Below are 12,826 nucleotides of genomic sequence, written 5' to 3' on the forward strand. Positions count from 1 at the left end.
TGTGGAGGCTGGGGGCTGGCAGGTAGTTGCTGAGAGGGAGGAGTTCTAAAGTTTACTTAAAAAAAATAAAACTTCTTGGTTGTTTTGCCATGGATCAAATTGCAACACAAACTTAATAACCCATTTCATATAAGATGCTTAACCAGACAGAGCCAGATGAGGGAATCAGAGAGTTGGCATTCGATTCCACATGTACTTGCAAAACGTCTATATTTCCTTTAATGGTTTTTGCCCTTTATCAGATTGGTTGAGTTCATTCACTCATTTATCAGGAAGTGCTCTTGGAGAACACAGCAGTGAACCAAACAAAGCTCTGCCCACGTGCAGCTTAAATTTAGGAGGTAGAGGGAAAAACACCACCACAAACAAACAGCTATGTGGTAGATCATATAGTGACAGCCAGGGACGGATGAGCAGAGAGCTCAATGAACAAGCCACCGGAGGTGCTTAAGAAGACCTTCCAGGCATGTGAAATGGGACCTACGAAGTCCTTGAGACCAGAATGAGCTGCGTGCATTCACGAAAATGGGAGAATGGCCAGAGTGACTGGTGAAGAGAGAGCAGGGAAAAGGAGTAAGAAGTTTGGAGAAATAGGCTGATTCCAGATCCAGTCAGGCCTTATAAGCTATGGAGAGGATTTGGATTTTCTCAGTGTGATCGGAAGCAATTGTAGAGTTTCAATACGGGGACTGTCATGGTTATGGTTATAGAAATAGGTCTGAGGACTGTGTGGATGGCCCTGTCAAAAGTAAAAGGAGGGAGACCACTTAGAGGGCTGGTGGGTGAGTGAGGAAAGGTGGTGGCCTACACTAGGGTGGTTGTGGTGGAAACAGTGTACAAGAAAGAGTGAATAAGAAAAGACTCAGGCTTGTGGCTAAGCAGTTGGGTGAATTGTGGTATCTTTGGCTGAGACAAGGTAGACCAGGAGAGAAGGGGAGTGCAGCAGACGGGAATCAAGCGTTCTGTTTTAGATAAGTTGGAAGTGCCCGTTATATGCCAAATTGCAGAGGAAGAGTAGGCAGTTGGGTGTATGAGTCTCAATCTCAGGAGAGAAATTAGGACTAGAACTGTGAATATGGAAATTACCAGCACATAGATGATATTTAAAGCCATGGAACTGAATGAGATCATCAAGAAGTAAGAGAAGAGGTCCAGAACTGAGCCCTCGGGTATTCCAAAACTTAGAGGCTGGAAACTAGGAGGATTCAGAAAAGAGGACTGCAGTAGAGGTCAGTGAGCCAGTGGAATTCTCAGTGAGGATGGTGTCTGAGGAGCTAGTGAAGAAATGTTTCCAGAAAGGGGAGGCTCTTCCTTTTAAGTGGGGCTGAACAAGGTCGGCATCTCCATAAGGAGGGAGGGCCACAGTGGCCAAGGGATTCAGAGCCCGAGTGGATGAGGATGGCTTTGGTGGGAGGGCACCCCAGCACTGGGAATTCTCAGGGAAGAATGATCCAGAGTGGAGTGAGAGGGAGTCCCTGTGCAGGGGCAACCTGGTGCAGGGTGTCGGAGCCCAAGCAAGGTGAGCTGAGCATCTGTGTAAGAGGGTGGTCCAGCATAGGTGCAGAGACTGAGCAGGTTAAGAAGGCCATCGGTGAGGAGCAGGGGCTGTGGTATGCAGTGTCACAGCCTGGATGGAGTGAGGAGGGCATCCATGAAGGGAGGGCAGCTCAGCTTAGAGGATCAGAGTCTAAACAGGGTGAGGAGGTGTCCACACAGGGGGCTAGCCAGAGGACATTTATTAGGAAGTGGTCTTGGAATCAACCCCTGAGGAAGGGAAGGGAAGGGAAGGAGCAGGATTAGACAGAGGGTGAAGTTGAGCTGCAATGTCATCTCAAGGGAATCCCCAGCCAACCCTATGGGGCTGTTCTGAAGACTGGATGACCATTCAGGGCTGTCCCATGTTGGGGAGTGAGAACTGGGCCTTTATACACAGGAGTCTGTCACTGGGTGCAGGCCAACCGGGGAAGGGGTGCAGCTTTGGGTAAGATACTATCTTTAGCCAAGGGTAGTAATCCCCAAAGCATAGAGGAGATGAGGAGCAGCATGACCTGGCCTCGTGCTTGACAAAGAGCAAACTCTCCAAAGACAATAGTCTCTTCTTCCAAGGAGGGGAGCTGCTGCACCCTCAATAGAATAAAATAATGAAATATTCGAGTTGGAAGGAGATTCAGGGAGATGGTCTGATCCAACATTTGCATTTGAGGCAGTGAGGTCCACAGAGGAGAAGGCACACACCCAGCTGGTCCACAACGGGTTAGGGGCAGAGCTGGGACAAGAACCCAGGTTCCTCTTGACCCCAAGGATGGTGTCTATAAGTTAGGGTGATCATTCTGGTGCCACATTTTAATGATGTTTTAGGAACCTAAAACACTTTTATATGTAAGTAGAGCTTAGATATCAACTTAAAAACATTGTTCCAAAGGGGCCTCCTGCACTGGGCTGAGTGATCCTAGTCTCCTCTAACACTAAGATTCTATCATGTTAGAAGAATCCAAAAAATCAGAGTCTGGAGACAGAAAGCGGCTAGGCCCTTGATTTTCTCCCATTAACTCAGATGCATGCATAGCCACTGTTCAGAAAATATCAATAGTTCTCTTCAAAAGGACTTTTCTCTTCTCCTTAGCAGCTAGAAAAAACTGTCTCCTCCCCTGAAAAGCACTGTCTTGATTGTGTGCTGGTTGGAATAAACACAATTAGATGAGGAAGAAAGGGGGTGATTAGGGAATTATGCATAATGACTGTTAGATTGGCTCCCAAATCCGGTTCAGGATGTGAGTATCTGTCTTGGAAAAGACTGTTCTGGGAAAGGACTAATTTCTGGTTGAAAAGTTGGGGCACAAGAAAGAAGGAAGAGCTTTACAAGTTGTCTGCAAGACTGCCTGCCTGCTGTGGTGGTGAGGGGTTCCCGGCTTACCTGGGCTTTTGTGCCCAATGACAGGGCAAGTCAGGCCTCTCCATTCAGGGTGCCTAAGCTGTATTTGCACCTGACAATCCATGGCTATAAACATTCATTGAGTGTCTCCTGCATGTGCAGTGCTGGCAGGGATGCTGGGGATGGAGGGAGGGTGAAAGGATAGGATACAGTGATGAAAACCCCATACTCCTTCGGGAGCTAACTACCTGCCAAGTGGGGCAGTGGAAAGGGTGGAGACACACAAAGAGAACTTGAATGCAGACTGTGAGAGATGCTCAGATAGAGTTATGATGGGAGTATGGAACTGGAGACATTCACCCCCAAGCTGTGTGTCGGGGGGATGAGTTTGAGTTTAGTTCAGTTCAATATGTCTTAAGCAAACCACTCTGTGCTGAGTACCATGCTGTCTCCTGGGATCACAAGGAGGTCAGAGTCTAGTGGGAGAGACTGGCTGTGGGCAATAATTGTGGTTTGAAAAGAATCAGAGAAGAGTGGTATCACCCCAGCCTGGGTGGGTTATTAAAGAGAAAAGCCTTTCCAAAACCAGTGATTTTGAGATGGCGCCTAAAGGCTGAGTAGGAAGGAGCCTGAGAAGTTGATATGGGGAGAAAATGATGCAGACATTTCAAATGAAGTTAAAAATAGTGAGGGCAAAACTCAGGAGGTGAGAAGCAGCTTTTGGGGTGTTTAGGGGTGAGGCAGGAATTCACTGGAGGCAGGGTTGAGAGGGGGTGGGGCTGGCCACACAGAACTTTGCATGTCAGGTTAAGGGGCCCCTCAAAAACTGTATCCCGGTGGAATGCCCCTTCAAGAACACATGGTTAATTCCATTTATGCCTAAGTGTCTTCTTCAAATGGATTTGGTGTCCCTGATTTTTCATTATTAATATCCAGCTATTTTAACAATTTATAATTTATTTTTAAACCTTAGTATGTAAAATTGCTTCTTTGAAACGAAAGGCACATCTTGCCAGAATCAGATTGACAGCTATCATTGGGTGCTACTTCCCACTCAAGTTCAAAGGCACAACTGTCATTTATCAAAGCCAGAGTGCAAATATGAAAATTGGAAGAGAACTTTAGAAAAAGATGTCCTGTGTGCTAATCCCTCGTAACTCACTTGGGGTGACCAGTCCCTCCTTCCGTGCGGTTCGTGATTCAAGCTGTGCCCTAGGGCTCAGCCTTCCTCCTGCCTCTCCATCACCCCCATCCCCAATCAGCAAATCCTGGCCATGCTCCCCCCTAGATATTACTCAAACCTGTCTCTCCACACTGCCGTTAGCCGCATCTGAGCCACCATCGCCTCCTGTCAGGGTTTCAGCAGTAACCTCCTGTTCTCCCACCTCTATTCTCGCCTGCCTCCAGCTGATTCTCCACAAAGCAGTCAGAGCGATCATTTTAAGTGCAGGTCTCCTGAGGTCTGTCTCCTCCTTCCAGCCCTACAGTGGCTCTTAGGATGAATGCTGGAATCAGACTCAGCTCACCAGGGCCCAGCACTGTCTGGTCCCTGCCTTCTCTGGGCCTGTTTCCTACCCACGTCCTACTCAAGCCCTGCTGATCTGTTTAATTCCTCACTTGGTGAAGTGCCATTCTCTCAGGTCTCAGCTAACTTCTTCAGAGTTCTCACTTCTTCAGAGAAGCCTTCCCTGCTCGTTGGCACTTTTCACCTTTGCGATTAATGATGAATTGTGTGATTTCGCGTCTAGTGCTTGTTACCCACTTAGACCGAGTTCCTGGGGTCAGGGCCTCGCTTGCAGTTGTTTAATACTGCACCCCGGGCTGTCTCAGTGACCTGCACTAGGGCACAATAAGGCTAGTAGATATCTCTTTCAATATGTGAATATTCATATCCCACATCCTGAGGACCCCTCAGATAAAAACAAAAAGATAAAACCTCCTATTGTTGGAAATGCTTAAATACCAATTCAAAGCTATCACTAAGCGTGATTAACTATCCTGTACTATCCTGACTATAACTGATAATTGAATGTTTTATATAAGATCTTGTGGATCAGAGAAATTAAACAAGGGGCAGCTAATAAGGGTTACCTCGATGCGTGCTTACACTTTGGTAGGCTCCGGGGTATGGCTAGTAACTCTGTTCTTCAACCAATGATGTTCAGATTCTGGGACTCACCAGAAACTGAGGGACATCCAGACTTCCAGTGCTGGGCCTTAATTTACGGTGTGCAGTGTAATGGTCAGGTGCTGCTGGTGTCTGCTCAGAAGCACCTTTCTCTGCTGAGCAGTCTATGCAGGAAACTGGACAGTATGGGGGACAAGGATGGGGGACATGGAATCAAGGGTCAAAGGGCCATGTGGTCCAAATGTGTGTATCAAGCCAGGCTGGCTCTAAATGAACTATCTGAAACAAAACAGTCAGAAATCAGCATTTTAAACAACACCTCATGTATTGATTATGTTTATCTGTCCTCAAGGACTTTTTCAGTTTCTATGTATTACTGAATTAATCGTGTTCACTTCTTAAACCATTGCCTTATATTTGTTAAATTGATTTCCGTGCAGTCCCTGAATCCTCACTGAGCTGCACGTTTTCCCCGCAGCTTCAGTTCTAATGGCAGAAGCTGGACTGAATGAGGCAATGTAACATCACAGAGCAGAGCTATGCTTAAGTGAAAGCCTCTCACGTATGAAATATATCGATTTTTAAGTGGTTACGGTAGAGCTAATTGAGTAAACTAAGTGTCACCAACTGAAAATGAATTGACATTTTAAAGAAAGCAAAATAACTTAAACAGGAAACAAACTGCTTTTAAAAAAAGTTTAAAAGTTATGAAATACCCCCCAGAGAGTATAAAAGCTAACCATTTGTGAACTAGTGGATGAAAAACACTCCTCTTTAACCAATTTGCTTTAGAATAACTACTTTTATTAGCTAGAGATAAAAAATGAAATGAAATGAAATGAAATTAATAAAAACAGTGCTGGACAAGCAGATCATACTCAGCTGCTCAAAACTAAATTAAAGAAAAAATTTGTAATCTGAAAGTCTGTCGTAAATTCCAAAGCATTCATGGAAGGCTGCAAGATAGCTCTTTGGTATATAAAAATTATTCTAAAGCTTCAATTCATTCTCATAAGGGGATTAATAAAAGTTTAAATATGCATAAAAATTGTAAAAGTGCACTGTTCATAGTACGCAATATATAGGGAACTTGGTGATTAGAAATACTGATCTTTGACCTTGCAAGCTGGTGCTCATCATCCCCTTTACGATACAGAATTGTGGGACCAAACCATGGCAAGCAAGTAACAACGCACTCTCCTGATTTTTTTGGTTGAAATTTCACTGTAAGTTATTTGGAGAACCGTGGGCCCTTCTTTCTTCTAAGAAAGGAATATTTAAAGTTCCTCTGGGTATGGCCTTTCAGTATTTGCAAAAAAGTGAAAATCCAGTTCCTTTACTGCTGCAATTTGTTTTTACAGATGTTCCTCCAGAATATTCAAAAAACGTATTGCCAGAATTTGTTATGTAAAATGTTTAAAATCTCTACACCTAATGTTTAGATAAAGTCATTTTTTAAAAAGCCGTTTTTTTCTTCATTTTAGTGGATAAGTACCTGACCTTCTGGCTTTGTTAAGTGGGTGTTTGCTAAACCTCATTTTTATATTCATAGGGGTGTTTCTCTGAACTAATACCATCTTGGTCTGGGCTTTATGATACTGTCACTGAAAGCTTTGAAGGCTTTCATACTTTGCACAATTGCAGGCAATAATTTATCTCAAATGGCAGAGGAAGTGAAGCCAAAGGCTAGATTCTGCAGAGCCAGACTCCCCTGCCTGGCTCCACAGAATCATGGAATGATTTGGTCTGCCTGCTTGCCACAGGGCAATCTGCAGAAGAAACAGAAAAATGGTTTAAAGCATTCTTTTAAACAGGCCTAGTTCATGTAAATCATTTCCCCAAAAGTCATTCTAAAATCTGAGAAGGCTAGTACCTCATTAATCCAACATTAAAGTAAAGTTCAGTATAGCAGGAGGAGAGTGGGCTCCGTTGAGTCTTGGCAGGATCTGTAACAGGTGAGTCTGTACCATAATTCTGATTTGGTACATAATTCTGTGGCCACTTGATTTATTGAGCGCCAGCTCCTCAGAGACCAGAAGGTGAAGTGCTTCCTTTCTCTCTGAGAGGCGCACATTTTTGTTAGGCCATCTGGGCAAACGCAAAATGGATGTTAAATGCTTTGATCCTCCCTACATTTCAAGGCTTTTACTAACGGGTTTCCACTCTCCCTGCCAAGTGCCCTTTCGGGACAACATATTTTCTCAGCATCCCCTCACTCATCCCCCTGCTGCACCAGCCACCTCTGTTCCAGCTTCTCTAAACACCAAGGAAAACGTCTTGGGGCAAAATCACTAGATCTTAAGCCTGGAAGAACATGGCGTCTCCACCGCTTCCTAAGAGAGTCATAGATACTAAAGACCTTAGAATGCAAAGACCTTTCTTTATTTGGTTGATTGGAGGAGAGGGGTGGAAAGAAGCCAGAATGGGCAGTTGTCCTGGTGATCAGCTCCCTTGAGCAGAGCTCCATCTGGGGACTGACTGCTCTGGAATCTCCTTCCAAGATTAGGAAGAGAGTCCCAGGAGCACCATGAGGCAGGACCCCATGACTGGTTGCCGCTGCCGTGAGCATTTTTATGGTGGAATGAGGGCCAAGGAACTGCCCTGACCTGACACTGCCTAACTTCTCACCGATATGTCTGACTTTATGTGGTTGGAGTAAATGTGGTGAGAGGGTTAGACTGTGCCTGATGGTCTGTGTAACTTGTTTAAAATAATGGACTAATTAAGGCTGAGAACACTGAAAAAGTAACGAGCGGGTATTCTGGAGACCAAAGAGGATGACTTGAAGTTAGTTAAGGGTGAGATTGCTATATTGCCAATGACAGCAGTGAAATCCCATGAATCCACAGTGGATTGAACATTTTCACCTGGACCGCTGCTTTCTGATTGGGATGGGGACTCCAAGACTCTAGCAGTCGCACGTGTTGTCACATGTCTTTCCTTCTGCCAGAAAGTCATTGTTTCTCTGTTCCTCCTCTGACCAGGTGTTGGACTGGATTGAAAACCATGGTGAGGCCTTTCTCAGCAAACACACAGGGGTTGGGAAGTCCCTGCATAGAGCCCGGGCCCTGCAGAAGAGGCACGATGACTTCGAAGAGGTGGCTCAGGTGAGATGCTGTGTGTGGTTGTATGTGTGTGTTTGTGTGTGTGTGTGTGTTTGTGTGTGTGTGTGTGGAGCCTGGTGAGGGAGACCAGGGCTGTGGATTGGTGTTTGGTGGGGCATGTCAAGTTGACAGCCCATGGCACCTCTGGGCTGCCTTCCTGCCTGGTGTAAGGAGAACTCTGTCTGTTCTCGGATCTCTACAACAGTGGTCAATAGACCTTCAGTTTATGGTCTTCAAAGAAAATCTTCCTGCCAGCATGATCTGTAAATGCTTTGCCCACAGGTATTGATGGTGGGAGAGAATAACATTATTAGAACTGTCAACAGCCAAAGCTACCGCTTATGGTTGTCACTGCAGGTGACTGGGAGCTGAAAATCAGCACCAGCTCTGCCTGCAAAGCTGTGTGCCTTCCAGGTTCTGGAGGGAGAGATGGAACCTGTTCACCAAGCCATGCACCCCCAAGGCTGAATGTGCCCAAAGAATGCGCCTTTGTATCATTGGCACAATATTTAGTCTGTAATTTACACACTATTCAGCCTTTTAGCTGAGCTGCACACCTGGTCCAAAAAGGGCACCGTTTCCTAATTTGCACAGAGCTGTTGTATGAGAGGGCTTACCTATTTGTCTTAATAGAATGATATAAGAGGCTTTCTGTTCTGAGCCTTCATCCTCAAAATTTTATCCTAACTCCCTTATTCCTCTTTTGGGGAGTTTTCCAAATGGATCCTGAAAATCTTCATCTTCAAGATGAAGCACTGCTGTCCAGTTGTTTTGTCAGGTGTGATCAGTTGCAGTAGAAAATAAGACTCTTAAGAATAAAGCTGGGAAAGGTATGAGTGTAGAACAGAGAGGTGTATGCTGCTGGAGTGGTGAGGACAACAAAGCTAGGGTTTGCCACATCACAGCTTTAACCAGGGCTGGCTCCCGTCACACTATGTAGGCAATCCTCAATGTGAGTGTCCTGCTGGGCATTGTGCAGAGCCCCAACCCTCACCCAGGGAGGCTGCCAGCCCCAGACAGACATGAGCTGTGGGTGCAAAAGGAGAGGGCCTGCCAAACACCAAAGGAATCTGCTAAAGGACAGGAAAGTTGTGGAGCATACCACGTCTCTAGAGGAGCTGCAAGTGTATGCTGAAAAGTCAGAGCCCTAACAGCAGCCAGAAAGACTGAGTCAGCAGTGACCTGAACCTGGGGAATACAGGTGTATTAGACCCCACCTATGGAATAAAGAAAACCTCGTATGGAACTCTTGTGCACTGTTGGTGGGAATGTAAAATGGTGCCGCTACTGTGGACAACAGTATGATGGTTCCTCAAAAAATTAAACCTAGAATTACCATGTGATTCAACAATCCCACTTCTGGATGTACACCCCAAAGAATTAAAGCAGGGGTGTGGAGAGATATTTGTACACCCATGTTCATAGCAGCATTATTCACAATACTCAAAATGTAGAAGCAACCCAAGTGTCCATTTACAGATAAATGGATGAACAAAATGTGATATATACATCCAATGGAATTATTTAGCCTTAAAAAGGAAGGAAAATGTGACACATGCTACAACATGGATGGAACTTGAAGACGTTATACCGTGTGAAATAAATCAGTCACAAAAGGACAAATATTGTATGAGTCCGTTTATATGAAGTACCTAGAATAGTCAAATTCATGGAGACAGAATGGTGGTTGCCAGGGGTTGGGGTTAGAGGGAATGGGAAGTTATTATTTAATGGATGCAGAGTTTCAGTTTTCCAAGATAAAGGGTTCTGGAGACGGATGGTGGTGATGGTTGTACTGCAGTGTGAATCTACTTAATGCCACCGAACTTAAAGAGTTTCACGTTATGTATGTTTTACCACCGCCACCACCACAACAAAAAAAGCATGCCTCATAGCCAGACAAGGACCTTCTGCAGAATGAGCTGGGCTATGCCAATGTGATATAGACTCAGGCCCAATGTGCCTTTGGTGGACAAGATGTAGCACAGACCCTAAATATCTGGGTAGCCAGGCATTCTGGGTGCCTCTCCAGCCTGTTAAAGAGCAAAAGATGGGAGAGGGCCACATGGACTCCCTGTCTGCTAAGAGTGGGGGTCATGGTACCTGGGACAATCTGTTGGAATAGAACCATACCATAGCTTTGGTGCTCTTGCCTTTCATCTGTCCTGTGGTGCAGCCCCTCCTTACTTGGGAAGGATGTCCCCAGAGCCACCCACAGCCCTGACTCAGCCCACTTCTCCTTGCCCTCTTCCTGCTACAGTCTCATAGGCAATGCCAGCATTAGTTATAGACCCATGAGGGGGTTGTTTTGTGTGTTGTTACAACTCAGCAAGCCTGGTGGCCACCCCAACTTCAACCCCATTTCTCCCAGTTGCTCCTCTACCTTCTCACTGATGGCTGATATGCCTTTCACATGGGACAATGCCTTTCATTTGGCAGCAGAGACACATTAACGTAAATTCATACTAAAGAAAGAATGGACACATTTTTGAGAGCTTATGGTTCCATTATGTATTTTATCTCCTACCATTCCTGAGTGATGGATAGCATTAGCCTTGTTTTATAGAAGATGACACTAAGGCTCAGTTCTTCAGTGTGCCCAAGTCATGAGACTTGTCGGTGGTTCTACTGGGATTCAAACCCAGGTCTGTCTGACTCCAGAGTCGTGTTCTTACCCTAACTCCCTGCTGTCCCTTATTGAGGAATAGGAACTGGGTGTAAAATTCATTTCCTAGTGCCAGTTTTCTCATGGAGAGTACAGACAAAGAGCATGAATTGGGGGGTTGGGGGAGCATGCTGCTGTGGCCATCCCATTTGGCATATGTTACAACTTTTCCCTGGCCCTGCCAACAAGTAATCTTGGTATAATCTCTTCTTCCTGCCTCTGCTTTCTGATGCGACTGTATCTTTGTGAGAGGGAAGAGAGTTCTACCTTCCAAAAGGGTCCTGCTTTTTGGAGGAGTGTTTTTCTCTGGAAAGCGGAGCAGCAGATGTGGGCCACAAAGGGAACACCTACGCAAGAGGCCATGAGGTCGCTGCATTGCCCTGTAAACAGGCCTCCAGAAATGGGTCTCCTAGTCTGGAAGTTAATCCTGTCTTATGTCCCCATCCCCACTCTGGGGAAGGGAGTGGGCAGTGGAGCTGCCTAGCATCCAGGAATTGGTAGTTCACATAGGAAAACCAACTCCCACCATGGCGTAGGCAGATGGACTGTTGGTAGCCGCCTGCCTCAGCCCTGCCTTGTTCTGTGCAAGGTGATCATCACACTCAGGTGGTGAGAAAGGGGGCAATCCAGGTGAGGAAGGGCACTCTCTCTCTTGCTTCTGCTCTCAAGTAGGTAAGGGCTACTGGAAGGAGAAGGGTGGATTTAAGCAGGAATTGGATAATGCTTGAGTTAGCCAGAGATCAAAAGTCCAAAGTGAAAGTGTAGAAAACTTGCCCCTTGTTGTTTTGGGTTGCTGATTATGAGCTATGGTCAGGAAGGGTGTCACACGTGGTGTGAAGTAGGATGCCGGGGGTCACTTGTCAGCAGTATTATAGAGGTTCATGGTTCAGTGAAGAAATGTCTTTCAACTTTATGATTTCATCATTCTTTGACCCGAGGCTGATATGAGAAGGGAATTCTGAGCTCCTGTTCTCTGTATTCAGGTTTAAAAAATTGTCTTGAATCAAAGCAGGAGAGCTGTTGCATCTGTTACAGCTCCTGGAAATTTGCCCTTCTGCAGGGAAGAGCAAGCCCCCAAGCAGGGAAAATGGCGACGCAGAGGGAGAGGTCAAGGGGCAGCTTGAAGGCCCAGAACAAATATGTCTCCACCCTTGGGATAGTGGGGGCATCTGTGATTCTCACCATTGGTCACTCTTTCTGGTAAAGACATTTAAGGCAGTTATTAAAATAAATATAAATGATATCTCTGAAGAATTAAGGTAGCAACCCCTTATCTGTCATTAAACTTTAACTTAAATGTTGTGTTTACTAGCTCTTGAACATGTTTTAAACAAATTCTTCACCTGTCGTTTGAAGGAAGTGAATTAAGTATTCATGAGTCCTCAGTTCATCCTGCAGATGGCACTCGTTGAATAGCCTACATAGACGCTGAGCTGAGGGTGGAAAGGAGCCACAGTCAGGGCGGCCTGATGGTGGAGGCTCCTGACAGGCAGGTGATGAGGGTCCTGGGCCAGGGGACGCACAGGGGTCTGTCTCTACAGGTTTTTCTAGTCCAAGTTACTGAGATTATCCATGTTCAAATGGAAGACCTGAGTACTAGTGGGAACCTCTTCTGGTCCGGGTAGATACTTAGCTCAAGTTACCAACAAACATCAAATGACTCAGGCCTTAGTGTAAATCAGATTTTAAAAGACACATTATATTTTTACTTTTTTTGTGTGTGGCACCTTAGGTGTCATCAGGAGTGTAAACAAGTATAAGATGGATTTGCTGCCCATAATAGCATAGCTGTCAGGGCATAGATATGTCCATGGCTGCCCAGAAGGTAGAATGGAATAAGGTACTCCTATTTTGTCCTGCGAGATTTGCTACTACTCTATAGGAGGGTTCTCAAGTGCCTGTGGTTTAGATAGCAGCTGCGCCTGCTCTGTTAGTGGTCTGCTTTATGACTTCTTTATCTGAAATGCCAGACTTTCTGTAAGCTAGCTTAGTCAAAAATTAGCAAGCATTTCCATTCAAATATAAATTATCTAAAATCTCAAAGCATAAAATCCCAT

General features: G+C 45.4%; 1 protein-coding gene across 36 annotated transcripts in view; it reads left to right on the top strand.

The window, feature by feature from the left end:
- KALRN (kalirin RhoGEF kinase) overlaps positions 1 to 12,826 on the top strand; it is a 637,850-nt gene that overhangs the window by 281,272 nt on the left and 343,752 nt on the right. For all 36 annotated transcript variants that reach the window (XR_011503193.1, XM_014866840.3, XM_044771457.2 and 33 more), the window contains exon 10: positions 7,985 to 8,107. Coding sequence is in view for 35 of the 36 variants with exons in the window: in XM_014866840.3 (XP_014722326.1) it covers positions 7,985 to 8,107 (123 nt within the window). In the remaining variant the exon portion in view is untranslated. The remainder of the gene's footprint in view (positions 1 to 7,984; positions 8,108 to 12,826) is intronic.

The sequence above is a fragment of the Equus asinus genome, chromosome 5, assembly GCF_041296235.1.
Source record: "Equus asinus isolate D_3611 breed Donkey chromosome 5, EquAss-T2T_v2, whole genome shotgun sequence".
Taxonomy (NCBI): domain Eukaryota; kingdom Metazoa; phylum Chordata; class Mammalia; order Perissodactyla; family Equidae; genus Equus; species Equus asinus.